This window comes from Gadus macrocephalus, chromosome 4 (assembly GCF_031168955.1).
Source record: "Gadus macrocephalus chromosome 4, ASM3116895v1".
Classification (NCBI taxonomy): Eukaryota; Metazoa; Chordata; class Actinopteri; order Gadiformes; family Gadidae; genus Gadus; species Gadus macrocephalus.
In genome coordinates this window covers 12,215,677-12,240,787 of record NC_082385.1, presented here as the reverse complement: position 1 = coordinate 12,240,787, position 25,111 = coordinate 12,215,677, and the positions used below count along the sequence as shown (strand labels likewise).

The 25,111-nt window shown below is 46.8% G+C and overlaps 2 protein-coding genes across 4 annotated transcripts in view; both read left to right on the top strand.

The window, feature by feature from the left end:
- Window positions 1-1,999: 1,999 nt before the first annotated feature.
- Window positions 2,000-18,654, top strand: ccdc80l2 (coiled-coil domain containing 80 like 2). Of its 2 annotated transcripts, none has more exons than XM_060050274.1 (13): window positions 2,000-2,749; window positions 2,894-3,152; window positions 3,575-3,663; window positions 4,010-4,183; window positions 4,787-4,938; window positions 5,295-5,681; window positions 6,032-6,263; window positions 6,612-6,768; window positions 7,298-7,434; window positions 14,335-14,483; window positions 15,441-15,544; window positions 16,244-16,324; window positions 17,519-18,654. In XM_060050274.1, the coding sequence occupies exons 2-13, from the start codon at window positions 2,930-2,932 to the stop codon at window positions 17,884-17,886; spliced, it is 2,253 nt and encodes a 750-aa protein (XP_059906257.1). In that variant the 5' UTR covers window positions 2,000-2,749; window positions 2,894-2,929; the 3' UTR covers window positions 17,887-18,654. The 2 variants fall into 2 exon arrangements, with proteins under 2 accessions (XP_059906257.1, XP_059906256.1); XM_060050273.1 differs by having other exon boundaries at window positions 2,001-2,749; window positions 2,914-3,152.
- A 1,375-nt stretch (window positions 18,655-20,029) lies between these two features.
- fybb (FYN binding protein b) overlaps window positions 20,030-25,111 on the top strand; it is a 14,911-nt gene continuing 9,829 nt past the window's right edge. The window contains exons 1-3 of one of the 2 annotated variants that reach the window (XM_060050272.1): window positions 20,030-20,306; window positions 22,479-23,493; window positions 25,064-25,111. The exon at window positions 25,064-25,111 is cut by the window's right edge and continues 82 nt beyond it. In XM_060050272.1, the coding sequence (XP_059906255.1) occupies window positions 20,304-20,306; window positions 22,479-23,493; window positions 25,064-25,111 (1,066 nt within the window). In that variant the 5' untranslated portion in view covers window positions 20,030-20,303. The remainder of the gene's footprint in view (window positions 20,307-22,478; window positions 23,494-25,063) is intronic. The other variant, XM_060050271.1, reaches the window with a different exon arrangement.

Sequence of the window (25,111 nt, the reverse complement as noted above, 5' to 3'; positions counted from 1 at the left end):
GTCTCTTCCCTTATTTTATCGCAATTTTTATAGTCTATAGAGTGAACTTCTGACGTGGGAGAGTTTGTCGACGGGTTAGGGTTAAAAACGTAACGTCTTACCTGGGCGAGTGTCGCTGCGGTGTGCGCACATGCGTGTGTGTTCTTACCTGCGCGTGTGCCGATCGCAGAGCCGTTAAACGTCTTATCTGTGCGTGTGTGTATGTCTGTGTGTGTGTGTGTGTCTGCGTGTGTGGCTGCGCTTCCGTGTATGTATGGCTGCCTTTGTATTGACGTGCGGTGTGTGCGCGTGCTTGGGTGTGTGCGCGCGTGTAGTAAATCAAGTTTTGCGGCGCAGCAAAGGTTTTGCGGCGCAGCGCCGCAGTTTTGCAGCGCGGGAAGTTTCGCGGCACAGCAAGTTTTGCCCGCGGTGCTTCTGAATTCATTCACAACCATGGCCGACATTACGAGCATGTCTTTACCTGTTGTGGAAGAGGGAGGGACGTCGGAATGGCCGTCGTTTATGGGTTCATGAGACAATTCGGAGCCTGGAAGGCTGGTGCTGCCTGGCACCCAACTGGGTTTTGTTTAGGGTTGTTATTCTAGCCCTTTAGCATACTCATAGTTTAGTTTAACTGTAAACACAACTACACTACAGAATGCTGATTTGTGGGTTTTTTCGAGTTACTAAATAACTGTAACGGTAGTGAACTCTAGGTCACTCCAAGGGAGTAACACTGATTGGCTGTTACGGCATGTCACTCAGTGGCAACGCCTCAGTGGCAAAGCTGTTGAACGCTGATTGGCTGTCATCACGCGTTTGCTGCCGAAAAGTTGAAATATTTCAACTCGAGCAGCATTTGTCGCGCCGCAAAATACGTCAACGCGCCCGCCGCAAATGCGCTGCAAATCAAATTTTGCCGCGCCACAAATCAAATTTTGCTGCCGGTTTTCTCGGCAGCAAGTGCTCCGGCAGCAAACCTGCAACGCGTCTCTACATTCACTTTGAATGGGATCTTGCTGCGCGGCAACTTTTTGCATCTTTTGGTGTGAACGCAGGGTTATGCAAACCTGTTTGTATTTCAGTAATGCATACGTCAATGTTACTTAATGCCGAAACGGTCGTCAATATAAATTAAGTAAAAGTAAGTTGATATTATGTTTAATGTGAATAGTCCTATTTCTTCCATGCCAAGCCAAGAGTTATTTGACCGAATGATATGATGTCATCTATAAATGTCAAAGAAACCTTTGTAAACCTTGATTGATTAGTATTTCAAGTGTAAAAGCGTTACACTTAAACAGTTAACTACACGACAATTGGTTCTGTGAAAGAATGCATGCATATTTGTTGAGTGAGATCTGGGCTAGAATAGCTAAATCGTCAATGGGATTTGAAGATTTTCTAGGTTTGAGGTAATTTGCTGAGTGCACCTCTCACCTATTGAGAGACCGGGACGGCATTCTATTGACATTTCTGCTTTACTGTCTGCTCATGTCAGTTTTACTACAGGCTACTATTTTACGTTGAGGGTACGTTCAAGGACGAAACTCTAGGAAGAACAGAGGGACTTCTCTTGACCATGACCTCCTCAGTTCCGCTTTCCCCTGACTCAGTTAAAATTTGCCTGTAGAACGCAAACATTGTCCAACATAAACACATTCATGCATGCATAAACACACACCCAGAAACACACACACACACACACACACAAACATTAGGCTTAGTGTTATTGACATTCTGTGATTCTGTTCAGTCTGTGTGAGTGTGTTTTATTCTGCATGTGGCTATAGATAATTGAGACCATAAGGAACATCTGTGCACAAAGCACAACCAAACACACACACACACACACACACACACACACACACACACACACACACACACACACACACACACACACACACACACACACACACATAGATTTACAGAGAGAACAATTTAAGAAGAGCGAGAGAGATAGAGAAGAAAAGAGAGAGAGGGAGAGATGGACACAAAAAAGAGCGAGAGAGAGAGAGGAAGAGAGAGAGAGAGAGAGAGCGAGAGAGAGAGAGAGAGAGAGAGAGAGAGAGAGAGAGAGAGACAGAGAGAGAGAGATTGAGAGAGATAGAGAGAGAGAGAGAGAGAGAGAGAGAGAGAGAGAGAGAGAGAGAGAGAGAGAGAGAGAGAGAGAGAGAGAGAGAGAGAGAGAGAGACAGAGAGAGAGAGAGAGAGAGAGAGACAGAGAGAGAGAGAGATTGAGAGAGAGAGAGAGAGAGAGAGAGAGAGAGAGAGAGAGAGAGAGAGAGAGAGACAGAGAGAGAGAGAGAGAGAGAGAGATTGAGAGAGATAGAGAGAGTGAGAACAAGTGTCGACATGCTTTGAAGTTAAATCAAATTCCAGTAGTTTCCTGTTCGGGGCTGGGCGTAACGTGAACCAGGGTTCCTGTTGTAGAGGCTGCAGCATAGCGTGAGCCAGGGGTCGCTATCTGTCTCTGTACAGAGGAGGGCTCTGCAGCAGTCCTCGGTTTGTCTCTGCCTGCAAGCAGCTCCAACATCATTCTTGACATCCCAGCTAATGATATTTCCAGTGTACATCACTGGCCTGTTTTAATTATGGAATTCACCGCAGACCTGGCGCACACCTGGTGGGTTGTCCTACGGAATGCCAATGCATAAATCTCAAGGAGGCCGTGGAATTCTGGTTGGTGTAATTTCACGCTTGGAGTTCAGAGAGATTGGAGTGGAAGTATTTCCCACAACTTCTAGGACATTCTTCAGCGTTCCACTGTGTAAGTAGGCCACACACCGGTGCAAGCTGTCTCACATGCTGCACAGCTGTCTTTCGCAAACCCATAAGCTTTGTTATTGTTGACACAAAAGCATGTGGCTTTAAGAAGATCCACAAATCTTAGATGATGTCCTTTTTCTGACAGTTTTGATGACTAATCCGCAGATCCGATCGATTGAGGATGTCTGGGATCAATAGACACCCCTTCTCTTCTCTCGTGGTTCTGTTGGTACTGTGGCACCTCAGCTGCGGACAGTCCAAAGATCACTTGGACCCCAACACCAGAGACTGGGGGGACTATTCAGACCTCCAGGGTCTGGGACACGGTCTGGGTTTGGACAGGGAAGAGGAAGACGGAGAGTCAAGCCACTTTCAAGAAGAGGACTTTTTATCAGACTTTGCAGGTAATATTATCAACTTGCATTGTGTAGTAGTGGAGAGATGGCAGAGTAGTAATGGTAGGGAAGAAACCCTAAAAGGTCTAAAAGATCTTGAATATGCTCAATTGGCCTCACCTGTCTATGCTGTATATTTGAATGTGGAGCCACACAAAGTCAAAGAAAATCAAAAGGGGAATAGTTGTTGTTTACTTGTTACTGAAGTTCTAATGTCTTATGCATGAAAGCAGAGTCTGGTCCATGTAGCATCTGTTGGTGGGGTGTCTGTGGTTCTGTAGAACTGTAGCCATCTTTAAGATCTCTCATAATTGGCGCATCTGCATCACACCTGGAAAAATAGTCACCCTAAAAATGATCTTTGCTTGCTCGTATCAGTCAGATCATGTGCATTGGAACACCCTCAAATCCAGTGTGTCTCTCTCCCTTAGGTAAAAAACGTCTCTGGGTGATAACGGCTCCATCCCATAATGACCACTACCTCCGCATGATGGAGAAACAACTAGAAGACATGGAGCAGGTAAAACAGAAGAATTGCTCACCAAGAATCGATTTGGATGACAACGTAAAGTTTTTGAGGAGAGAGCATGTGATCATCTTTATATGAAATAAAAACATTTTCAATTCAATATGTCGTTCATTTATGCAGATTACGCCCTTTATCTAAGTGGAATTTACATTGTAGAATTTACAATGTGTGTGTGTTTGTGGCTCTGTCTGTCTGTCTGTCTGTCTGTCTGTCTGTCTGTCTGTCTGTCTGTCTGTCTCTCTGTCTCTCTGTCTCTCTGTCTCTCTCTCTCTCTCTCTCTCTCTCTCTCTCTCTCTCTCTCTCTCTCTCTCTCTCTCTCTCTCTCTCTCTCTCTCAGGAGGGGCTGAACTGCCGCCTGGCCGAGCGAGACACATACATCGTGACCATCATCCAGAATGCGATGATGGAGGGCCGCATCCAGAAGACCACCCCCCAGGGAGATGCCACGGTGGAGACCCTGAGCCCGGACACCGTCTCCAAGCTACTGCACCACCTGGAGCTCAGCAACCAGGTGACCCCTAGCTGGGCTCCCGAGCACGTCTCAGTGAGGGCCGCTCTCAAGAGTTAACGGATCCGTTCGGACCTTTAGCTTAGCACTGAGTGCTGATGAGCCATTAACTAGGTGCTTTTCTACTAAAGCAGCTTGTAGTGAATTCCTGATAAGGAGCAGGGTGGGGTCATGCATCTAAAGACTTAGTTATGGTTCCACGTCGACGCAACACAAGGGGGTTTTCGGACCCATCACGTCCTTGCGGACCACCCTTGCGGACCACCGCAAGGGCCTGACGTGGGCCTCACAAGAGATTGTAACCTTGTGTCGAGGCAACGCAGCAGCAAGAGCTGCGATTGGTCCGCCAACGTAAACCCGACGTCAATCCCACGCAGAACCAAAAGAGGTTCATGACTGCGACTGCGTGGGCATTGCATTGCGTCAACATGGAACCATAAATAAGCCTTTAGTCAAGGATGCCTACAGGTAGGCTGTGGACAATGGGCCTCGAACCCAGAATCCTACTTGAGAGTTCTCTCATGTCTGCTTGACTCCGGACAACGCACATGTTTGTTTGTGTTTTAATTTTTTTGCGGTGGATTCTGCCGCCCATGGAACCCTCAGGAGCGGGAGTTCTCCATGTTGGTTCTGAAGAAGAACCTGCGGGTGGGCGAGCGCTTCCCGTACCCGGTGCGGGTGGACGCGGTCCTGGAGCTCATCGACCAGCTCCCGGTCAGGAGGCTGGAGAAGATGACCCGGAAGGGCTCCCCTCTGAGGTACCTGGGAACGCCCTGGAGACAGATCGGTCCACTGGTGTGATCACGACGTGTGATTACAGCTGGATTATTTTACTATTTCATCCCACAGATTCCCACGGTAACGTGTCTGCAGAATCAGTATTGTGTATCAACGGCTGTCCATAGTAACAACGTCTCAGTGACCCACGGAATTTCTTAGCAGCACTTTTTGAATGTATATGTGGGACCTTTATGGGGCCTTCAAACCTTATTTTCGTGTATCAGGAACCAATCAGATATCTTTAGTTTACAAGTCTGCAAGTCTTGCTACCCCATACAGCAGGGGACCCTATATACTGCTCTTCACCACAGCTGACCGCCGGTGTTTCCATCAGGTGCCGGGTAATGAAGAAGAGAGTCCTGGTTAAGAAGAGGAGAACGATGAAGAGGAAGACGGCCCTGGGGGCGCTACGAGGTGGGAACATCACAACCGTGAACGCGGCGGCGGCAGCGGCACGACTGCGGAAACCGCCGCTGGATAGAAAGGCGGCTTTAAAGAGCAAGATCCAGGACATCCTGATGGGTCGGTCGAGATTTGTGATCCGCAGGACTCCGCCCCCTGGGAGAAAGGAGGGCAGCGCCGGTGGAGGTGGTGGCGTCGTCGATGGTGGTGGCGGCGGTGCTGTTGGCGTTGTCACCGCCCTCAGGCGAGGTAAAGAGAAAGTAGAGCTGAGCAGACCAGACGGAGCGGTCAAGGCAAAAGAGGAATCGAACGCCAACAGGTGCTTTCTCTTCATGTTTTGTTTTGTGTACTTTAGGGAGATCCAGCGCAGGGGGAAGTTATTTTGCGGGCTGACATTAACCACGATTCTTTCTAGGCAATAGTTTTAGTTTTGCAGAAGTAGTGCTAGGTTGACACCTGTATTCTAATATCTTTCTTTGTTATCAAAGCCAGTGGGGATGGTTTGTTGTGGTCCCAACCATAAAGGGAAGAGGACAATGTGAAAGATAGGACAGTGTTTGACTGAACAGAAAAAGTTCTGTTTTTAAACAATGTATTTGTGATTCTGGATCATTGTGTCTGCTGACTAGTATCTAACAAAGGGCATTTTCTCCACTCTATCCGTTACAGTTATGAGGGGGGCGGGAAACAGAGAGAAAGAAAAACAGATGATAAAACTGCAGAGCAGAAGAAAACAAACGCGGGAAAAAGTAAAAACAACTCGAAGAAAAAGGGCAAGAAAGGGAAGAAAGGGAAGAAGGGGAAGGGAAGAGGGAGGAAGTCTGACGGCGGGATGAGCGAGAAAGATCAAGCAGCCCTCAGGGAATTCCTGGAGGTTTTACGAGGAAAAAGACGACTGATGGTGAGTTTAATGAAGCATTAGTCCAAGACTTCTAGACGGGACCTCTTAAATCATTCCTGACTAGGTTCACCCATCCATTTCATCCAGTGTGTATTAACTACCCACTCGCATACTATCTTATTTTGTGTCTAAATGAAAACACGACAGAAGGCAAAAGTACAACCAACCAACCAACCAATCACAAAAATCATACATATATTATATATCTACATCTCAGCACAAGTTGGTCAATTGTTAATGCACACCACCATCCCTGATTCAACCCTGCAGTGTGTGTGTGTGTGTGTGTGTGTGTGTGTGTGTGTTTGTATGTGTGTTTGTATGTGTGTTTGTATGTGTGTTTGTCAGGTGATCTCAACGCCCAATAAGGACGCACCGCTGTACGTCCAGCTACAGGAAGAGAACAACAAGCAGCACTGTGACTTCGCCCTCAGGAAGATCACCGTGGCAACCCTGCTGGGCCAAGGCCGCGACAAGACCCTCACTCTGCAGCACTTCCAGCTGGGTGTGTGTGTGTGTGTGTGTGTGTGTATGTGTGCGCGTGTGTGTGCGTGTGTCTGCATCTGTGCCTGCATGCCTGCGTGCCTGCGTTTGTTTGTATGTGTGCATGTGAGTGCGTGCGTATGTGTGTGTTTGTGTGCGTGTTTGTCCATGCGTAAATTTGTGTGTTTGTGTGTGTGCGTGTGTGTGCGTGTATGTGCATGCGTGGATCCAAACTCTGACCAATCCCATTATATTTGCCTAATCAAAAAAAAAAAGTAACAAATATTTGAAAATACTTGATTGGCAGGAGCTCATGAGGTAGAGCAGGTTGTATGGCATGTTTGGAGTGCTGCTGGTTCAAGCAAGACCTCCCCCAGACTGTTCCTGAGGTTGAAATATGTTTGACTTCAAATTATCGACAGATTGTTCAACCGAAAGCCCACTCAGTGTTATTATAAACACTTTAGGTGGCCACACAGGTTAGAAAAGCGCTATATAAAGGCAGTGCATGAATCCATTGTGCGCCTCTTATTCATTCCCATGTGTTCCAGACTCGGAGGCCCCGTTCAGCGGACTGGCAGACGAGTTCCCCGACCCGGGGATGGCGTCTCTGCTGCGGGCGGAGCTGGGCCTGTCCTCCGCTGACCTCTTCTCCATGACCGTCACCGACTACGACCTCAAACGCGCTGTGAGCACTCGTCTCCTCAGGACTGTCCCATAGAATACGGTTATTTTATCCTCAACGCTAGCGTCACTAAACAAGCACGTTCTCTTCTACACCAAAATAAGCCTCCGCGTTGACAATATGCTGAATGAACGTGCGATCTGTTAGTGAGCTAAATGCGCTGTGAGAATATATCTCTCCCCTGGTTGGTTCAAAGAATCTATTTTACACGTCAATCACAGGTTTGTGTACGCAATGGGTGAGGGACGTAAGGAGGGCGGGACCAGAGAGCGAAGGGGACGTTCATTTGGTTGCTTGGTTTCAAACCCGTTCTCTCTTCTACTCTCTTCTGTCCTCGCTCTAGTCAAAGTCAAAGCGAACTTTAGTGTCAATCAGTCCCTCAAGGATTTCGCGGGCCTTTTTTGAGATTGCTGCGGCATAAATGCCAGATGCTGCGTGAGCTTTTCCAAAAAGTTGTGATGAAAGTTGCGGTGTTTTCAATGTTTTTGTTCCGATTACAGTGCGAGAGGAAATTAGAGTTGCGAGAAAAGTTTAGATTTTTCTGATGTCGAGTAATTTGTTAAATATTAAGTTATTAGTGAAAAAACATTAATTAAAAGAACAAAAACACTGAGAAATTTTCCTATATAGATTCTTGATTCTTTCCGCGCTGGCAATTGACTTGGATGCAACAGCCTGTGTCAGTGATCTGCCTCGTCGTCTGACGTCCTGCCTGCAGTTCTGTAGTTATGTTTCGCGATGGCAATATGCTTATCAATGGAAGATTTCCGCTTATGTTCCACCACAACATTGCATGCAGTGCAAATTAATTTTCCCCCGCTTTCATTTAGAATACTGCTTTTACAATTAGGGCATTTAGCAGACGCTTTTATCCAAAGCGACTTACATCGTTTAATACACATATTGACAGCAGAGTCATTGTCAACATCAGCTTGGAATTGAACTAGCAACCTTCCGGTTACAACTGCTCTACCTCCTGAGCTAAGCCAACCCTTTTTCGTGATCTTTCGCAGTTATTTTGGTCGGAAAGTGTGAAACGTTGGATGCTCACATGCTGCATGAATGCTTGAATCGCTTGAAATAGTAAACACGGAAGTAAGGCGGAAGGTTGTTTGTTGACGTCAGTTCAAGAAGACGCCACTGATTGGTCAAATTTGTGGGAAAGTAGCGGTGGTTGGTTAAAATTGCGACACCGCACTCAATTTGCGGTGATTGGTTGATGTTGCATTGAAGTTGCAAATCGCAACATCGCGAAATCCTGGAGGGGCAATTGCTCTGTCGCTAGCTTAGCCACTTATTAGAGTTCAACACGGTTTTAAACTGGGACGTCTTAAGCTCCATTGCTGTGTCATATGTACTTGTGGTTTAACATGCAGCTGCGATTTACCTTGATCTCAATTGCTGTTTTTTTTCAGAGAAATTCACATCAGACACTAGAGGGCGTATTTTGTGCGTGTTAGTCTAATCTCGAAACTTACGTGGTTTTAGAGGAGACGATAGTTACGTATTGTAAGTCTAGATTCTATGAGTATAGTCGCAGCCTTTTAAGGCTATCGCTATTGGGTTATCCCTTGGCGTGAAAAAATTGTAATCCCCGCCCACCAACAGCGTGGGCCCCAATCACGCCCGCGGGGCGCAGATTTACGCGGGCGCCGGGGGACGTTCTGCTCCCAATAAACAGCTTTTCTTCAGCTATTTAAAGGACAATGAGGCCGACACCTAAAAGGCTGCGCCTATAATCATAGAATCTAGAGTTACAATACGTAACTATCGTTCTATGTTGTATAGGCTTCGCCTTTTAAGGCTATCGCGTTCAGCGGCCAGGCCCACAAGCGCTGGCCGATCTCTGGGTTATCTATGATTGCTCCCCCTGCCTGTGAGAGAGCGTCTCGCCGCCAAGGGAGTGCCTTCGGCGGCCCCGAGAACAGACGCTGGAGGCAGGGAAACCACGGTGCACTCGTGCGTTGCGGTGCTATGAGAATCATATACAGCCGCTCCTCTTGTACTCGGCCCAAGACTTGGGGAATCAGAGGGACGGGTGGGAAAGCGTACGGGAGTGCGTTCGGCCACGGTCTGTGAGCGAACGCATCCACCCCGAGTGGGGGATTGTCCTTCGCGCTGAGGGAGAACCACAGCTCGCACCTTGTGTTGTCCCGCGTGGCGAATAGGTCGACCTCCGCCTTCCCAAACTCGCTCCATATCTGATTGATTAGATCGTGGTGAAGAGTCCAGTCTCCTGGTCTGGGACCCACCCTCGACATTATGTCGGCCCCTCTGTTCAGGACACCAGGGGATGTACGCTGCTCTGATGGAGAGCAAGTGCGTGTGCGCCCAGCATAACAGCTGTCTCGCTATGCTCAGCAGCTGTGCCGAGCGCACGCCCCCGTGGCGATTTATGTATGCTGCTGTCGCCTTGTTGTCCGTGCGAATCATTACGTGTTGATTCGTCAACATTGGGGCAAAGTGTTGGATCACTTTCAACACAGTGAGGAGCTCCAATGCGTTTAAATGCATGGTCACGGGGGGCGGCCAAACGCCGCCCACTACGTGAAACTCGCATGTTCCTCCCCAGCCCGACAGAGAAGCATCCGTGAACACTGAGATGTGTGACGTTGCTCTGCCCAACGGCACCCGTCTCGCGAGAGTTCGGCGATCGCCCCAGTGGGTCAAATCGGGGCCCACTGATTGGGGAATGGTCACTTTGCGCCTCCGTTGGCGCACCGGGTCGATGCGCAGGCGAGAAAAAACCATCTCTGCAGCCGCCTCGTGTGAAGCAGCCCCAGCGGCACCACCGTGCGGGCGGCCGACATCATGCCCAGCAGCCTCATGCAAGGGGGGGCCTGACACAACGCTGCCCGGGGAACAGCGGCGGAGGAGAGACCACAGCGTCTCCATCCTCTGCTGTGAGAGCCGTGCTCTCATTACAGCTGAATCCAGCTCTACCCGCAAATACATCACACTCGGTGAGGGGAGGGGGGAGCTTTTCTTCCAATTTACGGCAAAGCCTAAATTTTCGTTTGAATAGCTGCTTCCTCCTTGGAGCGAGCCATCAAAAGCGGATCGTCCAAGTAGAACAGTACTCTCATTCCTGTTGCGTGCAGCGGCCGGAGAGCCGTCTCCACGCATTTGGAAAACGTTCGTGGGGCTAGAGAATAGCCGAACGGGAGACGGTTGTACTGGTAGTGTGACCCTTGGAATGAGAAACGCAGGAATTTCCTGTGTTTGGGGATCACAGCAAATTCCGTGTCCACATCACGGAAAATTGAAGTGATTCCGTCAGACCACCACGGATTATGAGTTAAGCCCCCGCTGTGGTCAAATGTGGCACACACACAGATTGAAACGGGAGCACACACACAGATTGAAACGGGAATCTGTGTGTGTGCCACGGAATATCATTGTCATTTACTTGCATTGGAGCAACTTCCGTGGACACAACAAGGACAATTTAAGGGTTTCAGTGATACCACCCCGGGTTTTGAGTTAAGCCCCCGTGGTCGACTCGCTCGTTGAAACGGGGATCCGTGTGTGAGCCACGGAACATCAGCGTCATTAACTTGCATTGGAGCGATTCCGTGGCCACATCACGGAAATCGGCGTGTTTCCGTGATGTGTCCACGGATTTCGAGTTATTCGTCCGTAGTCATTTCACGGATTCCTGTGAGACCAGGTTGGAACCAGTCACCCGGTTTTACACACTGTAACACTCGTCTGATTGTTAACATGTGAAACGGGAATAGTATCCCTGCATTTCCTATCCCTTCGGGATTGTGGAAATCACTTTTTTCGCTAGCTAGAAGCTACTGGAGCTCCGCCAAAAGTGAGAGCTGTTGATCCTTGGATGACAGCGTTGTTTCCACAATCCCGTTGAATCGCGGCGGAACGGAGGTGAGCTGCAGGGTGTGACCCTTGCTGATCACCCCGTCCACCCATTTGGCCAGGGTGCACGCGTTCAGCCATTCTGAGTAATGCTCTGAAGACGGCTGTGCAGCCTCTTGTTTTGATGCGTCTGTCATGGAAACGAACCACGCTTGCGCCCCTGCCGCCGCTGCGAGGGGAGGAGTCCTCCTCGCAGCCCACGGGGCGCTCTGCCCGAAAGGGCTGGGTGTGTGTGTCATTAGTAGAGGCATGCCCTGCCTGCTCAGCTTGTGACAAGAGTGTAGCCTCCTCTCTCCTGAGCGTTGGGACGCGAGGAGGAATAACACTGTGACTGGGCAGCAGACTGCTGACACTGTGAACGAGCTGCGTGTCCTTCGTAGACAGAGAGCTCGTTTTAGCGGCCGTCTCGCCACATGTCATGCCAGGCATGATGTGGTGAGGGGAAAGTAATGTAGGGCTGGCTCGATCAATAATACGAGGTTTATTGACGGCCTGCCTATATGTAGCGAGAGATGTGTGTGAAACAGTTACGGCCGAGCCGGTAGGCTCCGGCGTTAACTGGTGTGTGGGGAGAAAACAGCCGTCTTTAGTAAAGAGGTGTTTCTCGCTGTCACACGCTTTTCCCCTCGCCGGCGCTTGTGGGGCGGGACATAGCCCCATGAGCCCGCTGCCCGGGGCCTTCGCTGGCCGCTCGCCGTAGCCCGCGATAGAGGCGGGCGGGGCTGGTAAGCCTGGCTTCCAGGAGGAGGAGGTGCCGGCGGCGCCGTGACAGTGGCTGTCGGGGTCCTATGGCGGCGACGGGAGCCTGGAGCGGAGCGCTGCTGCCCGGGTGGTTTTCGCCACGTCGACTGCCTGTTCGGCCAGACGATGAGGGTCAACCGCCATGTCATGTGCCAGCAGGGCGATGTTATTCATAACAGCCTCTTGCTGCATCATACACCGATGCGCTCTGTCTGTAAGCTCAGCCGTCAGCTGGTCTTTTGGGAGTGGGGCAACGGTCGCTGAGCCCCGGCTTCACTCCAAAGACAGCACACAGAGCGGGTTCCAGCGGCGGTACCGCCCTGTAACCCCGGTCTGTCAGACCCTCCGTCTTCTTGACCTGGATAAATGTTTTCACCGGGGCCCCGAGCTTCCCGGGCTCCGCCGCAGCCCCATTGAAGTACGGCCTGATGGTGGGAAACATCGGCCAGATCGGGTCGAGACGGGCGGGGCGTGTCGCGGCCTCGAGCCCCCAGATGCCATGCAGCTGGTCCGGGCGTCGGAGGGGTCCTGAGGCATGGGCACCGCAAGGCCAAGGTTTGCGGCTGCCCTGGCGATAATGCCCGGTAGCTCTGCCACCAAAGCTCCAACCACTGGAAGTGAGGTGGCGGCAGAGAAGGGCAATGCTGCTGCCCCGGGCCTCTCCGTTTGGAGAGGGGAAGCCGGGGGAGACGCCCCCTCCTCGTCGCGGTCGGAGTCGTCCGACTCCGAGCTCACAAGGAGAGAGGGCATCGTCGAGCGGAACAGTGAAGTCGTCGGCCCATTCCGCAATGGCGGCAGCAGTGTCGGCTCTGCGCTGTCTGTCGCCCGACGGCAGCGCCGCACAATTCCGACACAGAGCGGCGAGAGCGCCAAGACGGCATGGTCATGCCCAAGGCAGCCCTCGCACACCTCATGGCCGCCATACGGCAAGATGTAACCCGTGTTACATGTCTTGCAGATGCGGATCGTCTTCGAGTCCATACTATCTATTTATTTACTTCAGTATGCTACAGGATCGTCCTGAAGCAAATGGCAGCAGAACGTCCGCCGGCGCCCGCGTATATCTGCGCCCCGCGGACGTGATTGGGGCCCACGCTGTTGGTGGGCGGGGATTACAAATTATTCGGTGCTACGGCTCACGCCTGGGGATAACCCAATAGCGATAGCCTTAAAGGCGAAACCTATACGACATAGAACTCAACTAGTTTGCAGGATGAAACAAGGCTCCATCATAACCGACACACACACACAGAATTAGTTTTATGAATTATTATTAATCGGTATGATACATTACACTTATTACACCAGATAGGCCTTCAGTACAATACAGGCTACAATATAGGAGTTGCTTAAAGTGTCCAACTAAAACTCTACAAAGAACAGATTATTTGTATGTAAAAAAATTAATGAACGTACCATTCGACGAATCATAAAAAGGTCAATGCTTAACTAAAATGGTTAGCAATGACAAGTAATGGATTGACGTAGGTGAGGGCAGATTCAGGACTCCGATTTCCACAAAAAGTAGCCCAGACTATTTCATAATATATGTCAACATTATTAGCCTTTTTATTTATTATATTTTTATTATATTAAAGTTCACTTTACATTTTTGTTGGTAATTATAGCACAAAATGCATCCACCATTAAGTTAAGACTGCATCTACTGGGGTAGAAATCAGAGTACTTCCGGTTTCCAAGCAGTTTAAACCGAGTCAGCTAGGAATCAGCTGATCCTGTACGAGTCGTAACACAGCAATCACGTTCAACCTTGTGCGCAGCTGCGTGTTAAACTCCAAAACCTCAGTTTTAAGGAGTACGGTTTTAAAGCACAGCAATGCTAACTGACAGAGCAATTGGCCCGGAGGGTCTGGTCAATCAGACCATGCAACAAGTAATTACACAGAGGATCAAAATTGAGTCTCTAAATTTGCTATTCATAATTTTACCACACAACATATAACATAATTATCAACAAGGACAACAACAAATAAACACAACACATACAGACAGACTATACAGATTATACAGAATATAAAATGCACAGTGTGCCAGAGTGTAGTTCCTTTTGAGGTATGTTATTGAGGTGCAATAATAAAAGGTGCAAAGTGCAGAATAGCAGCACAGAGATACATACTAGATACAGTTATGTAAACATGTATATTATTGTGCATATAAAGAGCATACTTAAGAGTTTGAATTTAGATGATCTACAAATCTGGCCTCCAGCAGCTCTAAAGTGTCTTCTCCTTCCCTTGTTCCAATGTTGTGTGTGGCCACCAGAGGGTGTTTGAGGCTCCGCCCTCCACCGCTGACCTGCTGAAACACGTCGACGGTTTCCCCTCACGCCGGCCCGAAAGGGAGCGGGAGAAGAAGGGCTCCTCCACCTGCTCCAAGGACCGGAGCTCTGCAGCGGAGAACGTGTTACTACGGTAACGTAACACCAGCGCAGGGTTATCAGAATCATCAGAATCAGAATCACTTTTATTACATCTTATTGTACAGTACACAAGAGTAAAAATCATCTTAGGCTTGGTTCCTCAACATTCACATAGCAGCAACAGTAAAAGATAAAATAAATAAGAATAAGAAACCATATGAAAAGGAACAAAGTGAAAAATAAATAAATAAGTAAGTAGCAGCATCAATAATACTAAAAAGTAATGAGGTGTAATGAAGTATGAAGTGTAGTGTGTTCAAGTGTCAAGTGTCAACAACAGTCTGTTGTTGTGGTGTGCGTTGGGATGGTTGGGGGGTAGTGTGTTTTTCCAGGAGTCTGACTGCTTGGGGGAAAAAACTGCTTGTCATCCTCTGGGTTTTGGCCCTTAGGCTTTGGTACCGCCTCCCTGACGGCAGTAGCTCAGTATCATCACCTGTTCAGATGCTTTGTGTGATGTCTGTGGGGAAGCTGCAGGAACTTGGGAGAGATTGAAGTTCAGGTATCTTCAAATCCGCATGTGAATCATTATTTCTGAAGGAATTAGCACAACAACGAGAATGTTGGCCTATTTCATGCCATTTACTGACGTGGATATTAACACATTTGGGCTGATATGGAAACCCTAACATGCAAAGGAAACAATGATCCCAATGATGATCAACAAGGAGGATCAATAATAACTTAGGTCTGTACCCTGTCTTCACAGGAGTATTACTGTAAGGCTGTAGGCCCACACTGTCTTCACAGCTCTATTAGTTGAGGGGGAGGCCTACACTGTCTTCACAAGTCTATTACTTCAAGGCTGTAGGCCTACACTATCTTCACAGGTCTATTACTGTTAACCTGTAGGCCTACTATATCTTCACAGGTCTATTACTGTAAGGCTGTTTGATATCCTCCAAGGTTGTATTGAGTCTAAGTAACATGGTTGGTTCATCCCTTCTCTCAGGTTCATGTCCAAAAGGAGACTGCTGCTGGTGTCCACGCCCTCTGAGGACGACTACTCCTACCAGCAGCAGCTGTCTGCGTTCAGCGGCCAGGACTGTCCCATGGGTCAGTGGTCGGTCACCTGTTCACACCTGCGGTGTAATCACCCGCTATACTCCTTTCCTGTCAGGAGCTGAATGTGTGTCATGCGGGCGTTTAGAGAACAGGGTTGTGTGTTAGACGTGTAGGCGGGTGGCCATGCACACCCACACACACACAAATCATGTATGCAAAAGTGTGGATAAACAATGGAGTCATAGTAGTCAGGGTGTGATAACCAATCAGACACCACAATGGTCGTTATGCGACCAACCAAGGGAAAATACACTTCTTTAAACATATGTCCATTGTCCACCTTTAATAATAACACCATGGAGAGAGAGTTCTTTAAGGGAGCCACATAACCGCTAGGCTAGTCCAATGGCATTATCTTAACTCCTCCTTGACCGCCATCTTCTCCTCTCTCCCCTTCACCACCTTCTCACCCTCCCACTCGCTGCCCCTCCCCTCTCTTTATAGTGCTGACTTAATAGCTCATCAAACCTGCATGTGCCACTGAGGGAAGTACTACTTCCCAAACCACGCCCACTCTGCTCCTTTTGGCCGTCACTCTGCAACCAGCACAAACACACGCACATGGGTTCTTCATATGGTTATGTGTACTGTAGATGTGGTGTGTGCATACTGGAATTACATTGAGGTCAAAGTAAACAAACGTAAAAATAAGTCTGCATATGAATGATCACTATGATGATGTGTCCACAGGAATACGTCACTTTGCCTTACTGAAGATGATCGGCACAGGAGCTCAAGCTAAAGGAACCGTTGAAATGTTTCCCCTAAATGGTGAGCTGGGGATTTCCAACTGGAGTCTGAAGTCTTGAGTCTGAAGTCTGTTGGCTTTTGGCTGAAGTCTGTTTTCTGTTGTCTGTTGTCTGGAAGTCAGTAGTATGCAGTCTGTTGTCTGAAGTCTGTATTGTGTAGTCTCAAGTCTGAAGTATGTTATCTTTAGTCTGTAGTCTGAAGTCTTAGTCTGTTGTCTGGTGTCTGGAAGTCAGTAGTATGCAGTCTGTTGTCTGAAGTCTGTATTGTGTAGTCTGAAGTCTGTTGTTTGTTGTCTGTTGTCTGAAGTCTGAAGTTTGAAGTCTGAAGTCTGAAGCCTTAATTCTCAAATCTGAAGTCTGTAGTCTGTCAACCTAGACTGGGTACCTACAGCCCGTTCTGCCGGCGATTAGAATTCACCCTGCAGCAGGGTCTGGAGAGGAGCAATATATTTCTTCCTGTTTCCGATCCGCTTTTACGGCAGCCAATCACCAAGCTGGCTTTTCCCCCTGGTGCGCTATTGCCTGGTTGAACAAAATGACGAAAGGGAAGGGACGGCAAGCAGCCCATTTGTGTACAGAGTTGTTTAAACTACGCCCGTTGATCACGCCTCTTGTGCTGAAGAAAATGACAGCAGCCTCCCCAGACCAACGGGGGATCTACAATTGAGCTTGGTCTGGCAATAGCCAGGCTACTGTTAAAACTGTAGTCTATAGTATTCTTCAGTGTAAGTCTTTAGTCTGTAGTCAGTTTTTTGAAGTCTGTAGTTTGTTGTTTGTAAAACTGTAGTCTTTAGTAGTCTGTAGTCTGGAAGTCTGTAGAATGCTAGTCTGTAGTCTGTACTTTGTAGTCCTTTGTCTGTTCATCCGTCATTGTCTGGAATTTGTAAATCTCTAGTCTGACTTCTAGTGAGTATCGGTTGTTTTCAGTCTGTAAGACTTTTAAATCTGTAAGAATGTAGTCTAGTCTGTAGTATGTATTAATCCTTTTAGATGCATTCAATTACATAAAAAGCATATTATGTTCTCTTGGATTCATTACAATACATATAATGCATATGATGTCAAGACGAATATGTTCCTGAACATTGCTGCATGTGTGAACAGTGCAAATCACTAGCGGTGCCTGCAATGTTACCCCGGTCATTTACCGGGAGCTTTGTTGGAATGGGGCTTGACAGAACTGCGTGACATGCAAACGTGTGTCTGGCTGCTGCAGGGCGGAGCCAGAGCCAGGTGGACCCCCTGTCCCAGGGCGTGGTGAACAGCCTCCGGGAGCAACTGAAGGTCAGCAAGGACTACTTCAGCATGCTGGTGGTGGGCAAGGACGGGGACGTGAAGGCCTGGTTCCCCTCGCCCATGTGGTCCCTGGAGACCATCTACGACCTGGTGGACTCCCTGGAGCTCCGAGTCCGGGAGGAGAAGCTGCAGACCAGCCTGGGGATCAGCTGCCCCGAGGACGGAAGAGGAGGAGGAGCAGGAGGAGGAGGAGGAGGAGGAGGAGGAGGTGGTGAGGATGGAGGTTACCGTGGTTACCATAAGGAGCTCGCTGATGAGCGTCGACTTTATCATCGTGGAGAGGACTGATGGGACACGCATGCAGGAATGACTTTGAGTGACAGAGGTGTGAAATGCTGCCCTTCAGGGTGACACTACTCACAGACTCCCCTCACATGCTCCGGCATCATAGTAGACCAGCAGAAGTGAACAGAATAAATATTTCAATAAAAGGACATTTTTGATTGTGAAGATGTGATGGTTAGAAACATTAATGGGCCAGAAATAACATTAAAAAGATATTCTGTGGGGTGGTACTCTGGGCTGGTTGCTACAGCAGTAAAACAGGAAGAAAGGGGGAAAGGAGAAGTTCATATATAGCCACAATTTGGCTTCAATTGTTCTCATATAAACAAACCCATACATGTGCAAGAATTGTAAAGAATTTTAAATGAGCTTTGACCCACAACTTTTCAGTTCTGATCGTGTGTTGTATTAATAAATGTTATTTTCGTTATCTATCTTTAATGTCAACAAGTTTTTTTTATTGGCCTTTTACGGCCAATATGGTTTTATAAAACAAGTGTTATATAGCTTGCGTAATGCTTTGAAACTATTGTGACTTTTATACGAAGCTAACTTAGGTCGAAGGCACAATTTGCTATCAATTATGCACTATATCGCAAACGGTATGCAACATTAACGGCACATATATTATGCAATGGGTTTGTTCATTTCAATTTGTTAATTTGATCCATTATTGTATTTAAATATAGCCACTAAAAAAAATCCAGAAATTTAAAGAGGTCAATTTATTTTCCTACTGCATCATTCTATAAAAAACAACAACAATGTTCATTTATAGCGTATCTCCAAATTCAACATTATTTGATAATCAAGGTTCTCTGGAGGTTTTTGCGTTGCTCATAGACAATCCACAACTATATTCAAAGTGCGGCTCTTGTAAACATTAAATGACTAGATTTAAAGTTAAACTCATGTTTACAATCCGTCACTTTGTTTGGAAATAAAGAGGTGGAACGAAGGGATACTAATAATCTGTAAGTGACGTTATTATGCTTCCTTTGATGGCCACTAGCTGGCGGTATTTCACACAAATCCTAATTACCATCCACCAGATATTTAAAAGTCTTGTCATCATTAGATGGCACTGAATTTAACATTTATTTGCCCAGCTGATGAGAAAGTAGACAAATGATTAATTATAATCACTCAGTAATGATTTTATAAATGTGTTGACAAATTATTTGTGTATCTCGAACTTATTACATCCTCACATAAAAGGTGCTTTATTGTTATTTATGTTACTTGATGTGTGTGGCATATACTTTTTGACCAATCAAGTGCAGATCTAAGACAAGAGAATATATCCACATAGCATTGCAGAACTGTATTCAAACATTCTTTGCTTATGAATGTCAGCATGCTGACTACAGACTAAAGTAAACCGTTTAACAAACACATCAGAAAGAGCTTTACTTATTCCTATGAGCATAATGATATGTGACGGTTACCAATACGTTATGCACTTCATTTATGAAGAGGCTAAAGATAGATGACAGAGGGACAATGAAAGAGGAAGGGGAATCTTCAGTAATAGTGCAAGGCAAACAGACACAAACATTGCCTAACAGTCGTCTCATTGCTATCACTTAGCCCTGCCATGTTGGACTGGGGATTAGCTCATCGGTCCAGGTCACTTTAATTGTTCACTTAGGATTGCCCCAGGAAGTAATGCATCATTACTTCGGTCTATCATTAACTTAAGATAAAACTTTTAATTATTTTCAACCACAGGTCTTTTAATTGAGTCAATACTTTTTTATTTTGACATGTTGTTTTCATTATTTAATAAATTCATATTTGTGAGGGGGGTCCAACAATATATGAGGGTGAGAATATTTCCTAACGATGACAGCAATATGAGGGTTAGCTATAAAGATTCTAAATATTTTTGAAAAGGAAAAATGTGTGTGCATGACATTCAATGACGATGTTAATGATTAGGCACATTTCTGGTACACGCAAATACTGCTGATGAACATGGGGAGATAAGAGGTTGTGAGACCTGCACACTCGCACACACCCCGCTCATGCACACCCCGCCCCCCCCCACACACACACACACACACACACACACACACACACACACACACACACACACACACACACACACACACACACACACACACACACACACACACACACACACACAATGCATTCACATACAAACTGTGGAGAGAGGAAGTAGATAGTCATTAGCATTGCCCCTGTTGCACACATAGACACACACAGATACAAACAGAGACTTGACATCCAGGCTCAGATATAGACCTCAGTGTGTGTGTCTGTGTGTGTATGGGTGTGTGTTTGTGTGTGTATTTGTGTCTGTTAGTGTGTCTTTATGACAGCCTTGGTAACTCATTCACACTCACACACTCATCAGCACTCTCTCACAGAAGTCTGGGATTATTGCCGTCCTGAAAATGGTGAGTACCAACATGACTTATTATGGTCTGTCTCTGTAGCTTCCCAGCGTTGAGGAATGGCACCACATCGGTTTGATGGAACATCATGAGGTTTTCATGGATATGTGAACAAGCGTGAGGTTTCTTCGAAACTTGCCTGGGTTTCATCTGGTGTGAAAGTTGTATCCGATTCACTTCAGTAACGAGTAACCATTGACCTATGTTTACTTAGTCGATCAGGCAATAACTTGTGTTTGTATTCCACCTGTATTCAGCTATGTTATTTCCGTATATCATTTTTGTATGCATTTTAAACACTGAAATGTATCCTCATTTACTTTTCTAAATACGTTTCTTATATGCTAGTAGATTGGGTTATTATCAGCTGAATACTATCACAGTTTTGTGTACTTCATATAAGAAACATGTGTGACATTTCCAAGGTTAAAGCATTAAATACTAAACTTCATTTGGTGTTGCTTTTGCATCTGAAAGCCTGAGAGTTAGTTCCTTACTCAATGGAGTCGCCAGCCAGTAATGGAGAAGCAGCAGTGGAAGCAGTTGTTGTGTCAGCTGGATTGTGAAAGATGATGGTGAAAGCGTCTCTTTTCACCACATTGGAAATACATCTAATGCTTCCTCTTTGTTGTAATGGTAAGCCAGTACCAGTCCATCAGTATCAAACTAGTTATAACCTCAGACAGATTAATGTTGTTGTTTGTTGTTGGTAGTTAATAAATTGCACATTTTTGATATTCTTACCATACATTAAATGTTCTAATGTTTTGTAATTTTTTTATTATTGTATGAAGCAAGAATGTAACATCATGCGGAATCACGCTGTCCTAGAAATGTGAGAAGCAAATTCACTGGAGTCCCTAGTGTATTAAATATTATTGATGTATTTTACATTGAAGTGGTGGCAAATAGAAGACACAAGTGAAAGGGAAAGTATACAAATAGAGCATATATACTTTAGCCAGGAACGATGATCACCTGACCATTAGGTTGCAGAAGCTCTCTGTTATATTACAGACAATGAACCGACAAACATTTGTGCACAGCATTATGTATGGCTCTGAAAACAATAACACTGCCCTGGTAACTTGGCAAACAGGTTTCTCGGCAATCAGGTGTTTCTGTATTAAATTCAATTCAATTTTGTATAGCCCTTAATCAAAGGTACAGCCTCAAAGGGCTAAACAGGCCATATATTTATGATACCCCCCTCACCCTAGCCCCCAGAGGACAAGAAAAAACTCTCTTACTCATTTTGTAGGATACTACTACTACTACAACAACTACTATTGCTACTACTACCACTATTATAAAAACGACTATTACTACTACTACAACTACTACTACTACTACTACTACTTCTATACATTTATACTGCATACATATACATGCATACAGTTGTGCAAGTAGTAGTCATAGCATTTGACAGTACTGTAAAGTAGACTATTGCAGCAGTCTGTCAATGTTCCTAGAAACATTGCGTTGGATCATTTTGGGTTAACCACTGTTTGGACACAGCAGCAGAACAAAACCAGTCTTTTCTCAATACATGGCCTGCTGTGTTTATGCTGTCAGAAATGGAGGCCTACATGAACATTTATGCTGATGACTTTAAATGCAACGCAAGTAGATCAATATTTCAATGGTTGTACTCAATCCACCGCAGTGGGACTCACTGGTGTAGTTTTCACTTCTATGGCGTGAATAAGGCAAGTCACTGTAGTCGTTCCCCCTTTATCTTTACTTCCTTCTCTTCTGAAGCCTCATTCAAACTAGCCTTGATTAAGTAAATAAAGCATGAATTCGCCTTCTGTGCGGATTCAACTGGCTTCTTTGTCGATTTTTGAGTACAAAGTGTAAAAGAGTACACAGGTGTGCAGTGACTACTTACCGCAAACCAAAGTAGGTAATTCAATGTAAAAACAAAACGTGGCTGCCATTAGTTTGATTCTTCTTGTTTCAGTCTTTTTTTTATAACATCGCCTTTTTTAGGTGAATCATGAAAAAATACCACATCCTGTGTGTTAGGATGTTGGTGGTTGTGGTAGGCCTACGACCATTTGATGCTCACGCGACAAAAGCCATGACTGCATTCCTCTTTGTGAATGACCCGACGACCTGGGAAGCGAAGTATCACGCAGCACTAACTGAAACAACTCTACATTTTCCCACCAGGAATCAGATGTGAAAGCCATCAGGGCTCGCTTCCAGGCCGCTCAGACCGCCAGCCCCCAGACAGACAGCACAGGGTCTCCCTCTCATCCCGGACGTCTCAAGACGCCCTTGCATCCCACCCTGTCCTCCTCCTCCACCTCCTCCTCCACTCCCCCCTTCTTGCTGCCCAAGAAGCCTAGCTTTGATGGCCCCTCCAGCGGAACCTTTCCTTCAAAACCCGCTTTCCCTAAACCCTCGTCCACCTCCTCCTGCAAAGGAGCTCCACGTGGAGGCCAGGAGACGGCCAAGGCTCTGGCCGGCCGCTTCTCCGTGCCCCAGGAGGAACACAGCGGCAGCGGCAGCAGCGGCAAGCCCTTTCCACGCGGCCACCCCGAGCCCACGCTCCCCAAACCCAAACTCCCCGTCCTGAAGCCCCCCGTCGGTGCCCCCCTCACTGAGTCGCGACCTGCCTTCCACAAGCCGCCCCCTGTGATGCCCACGACCGTCAAGCCCTCCTGGGTGAGAGACGGCGGCGGCGACGGCGGCGGCGGCGGTGGCGGCGCTGGTGGTACAGCCTCCAATCACGGCAACCAGATGTGCAAGGCGCCCCCGGCGCAGCAGAAACCGAGCAGCGCCGTCACGAAGACATGGCTGCACGGCGAGGACGCCAAAGCGGAGTCCGAGAACAAACACATCAACTTCTCGGCCTCCCGGCTGCCCATGGGCTTCACCATCGCCCCCATCAGCGCTTCCGGGGCGATGGCGATGGAGAAGACGAAGCCGAACCCGCCGAAGGCGGCGGACGCCAGGAATTCCACCCCTCCTCCGAAGCCTCTGGTCAATAAGAAGCCTGGTAGTTTCATCAGGAGGAACTTGGACTCCCGTCCGGCTCCTCAGCAAAATGGGGGGGATCCGGACGGGGCGCCCAGGAGGAACCCCCTGCCCAACCCCCTGCTGCTCGGCCCGCCGCCCGCCAAACCCAGCCGCCCGCCCCGGGTCAACCTGGACCGCTTCAGGGGACAGGCCAAAGGCCCTGGTCAGTGTTTTGTTTTAAACATTCTATACATTGTACATTATAGATTTTACATTATACTTTATACATTATACATTGTAGAATATATTTTATATATAATCTTATCATACTTTATTTATTATGCATAATGTATTATGTTGCATTTTTTTAGTATCATATATTCTATAGTTTATAGTATGATCCAAATGTTTAGACACAATGATGTGTTTTAATGATGTCTTAAAGCTACAGTGAATACCTACTCATTAAAGAACAGGTATGGGACAGCGGGCAGCATACCTGATTGGTTTGAGGGATTGTTCCAGGAGTTGGGTTTCCATGGAGATGGGAAATTAGAAATGCGATGGTGAACCAAGATAGATTTTTGTAAAAATAAGTGAGGTTTATTCCACAATCATGACATTTTTATATTTTATAGCTTAGGTCAGCAAAGTCAACACAACAGGAAGCAAAACTAACACAGTTTTCTTTTTTTTGTATTGCTGACAATAAATCTCAGACCCTCATCACTAACATCACTAACGTCCTTAGACAAAGCATCAGTAAAGGTTTGATATAAAACCTGTGTAGACTGTAGGCAGCTCTAGGAAAACATTTGTTGCATTCGTCTAAAGAAACCGCCATCCTGCCACTTGTGTTGTTCTTCCCCCAGAAAGGTATAGCATTAGTGTTAGATTTGAACGAGTGAAACTACATTTCAGTGAAATATAATTTCAGGGTTGTGGTTTCTGCTAATGCATACACATGTGTGTTGGATTGATTATTGGCACTAGACCAAGTTTATCTCTTTTCTGTTTACTCTTCAGATAACAATCAAGGCACTTATATTTAAAAATGCCCCAATTTTGTTTTGAACAAGTAAGAGTGGTTTAATAAAAGTGGTTCATGAAAAACCCAGCTAAAACCTAAGAGGACCTTTAGAGGAAAAAATGTTAGTTCCTCAATTGCCCCCAACTTATCTGCCCGCAACCTTATTTTAAAACATTCCCAAGTTCCACATTCTACTTAAAGTCACTGTTTATAGATGTTTTAATGCATCGTCGTTTAGCGTTGAGGGGAAGGAGAAAAACAAATCGAAAAGTTGAATTTTTTCAGAACTTCAATTGACTTGTCGAAAGTCAAACCAGCTGGGGAACCTGAGTAACGCACAACATTATGGTCTGTCCTGGGAACCGCCTTAATCAAGGTTAAGGAACATGGCTTAACCAAGCCACGTTAAAGGTGATACATTACACCACCAGGTGTGAGTGTTATTAGCTGTTACAAGCCGTGGAAAATCAACCTCTTTTGACAAGTGGGCTTATCCACCTAGATGGTTGGATCAGTCTACAAGCCTACCCAGTGGACTATAGCAAACGTTACTCATCTCTCCGTCATACATCTAGGTGTAAACACGCCCACTTGTGAGGTCAGAAGTGACAGATTTCCATAACGGCTAGTAATTGCTAATCACACTCCCACCTGGTGGTATAATATGTCACCTTTAGGGTACCACAGTGGGGTGTTTCGGAAGTGGCCCCACTCTGCCATGTCACTGCCTATGATGACGAGGTTTTGTTTTGTGACATCACAGATCAGGGACCAGTCATTGTCCCGCCTCCACCAGCTTCTCACCCCAGTA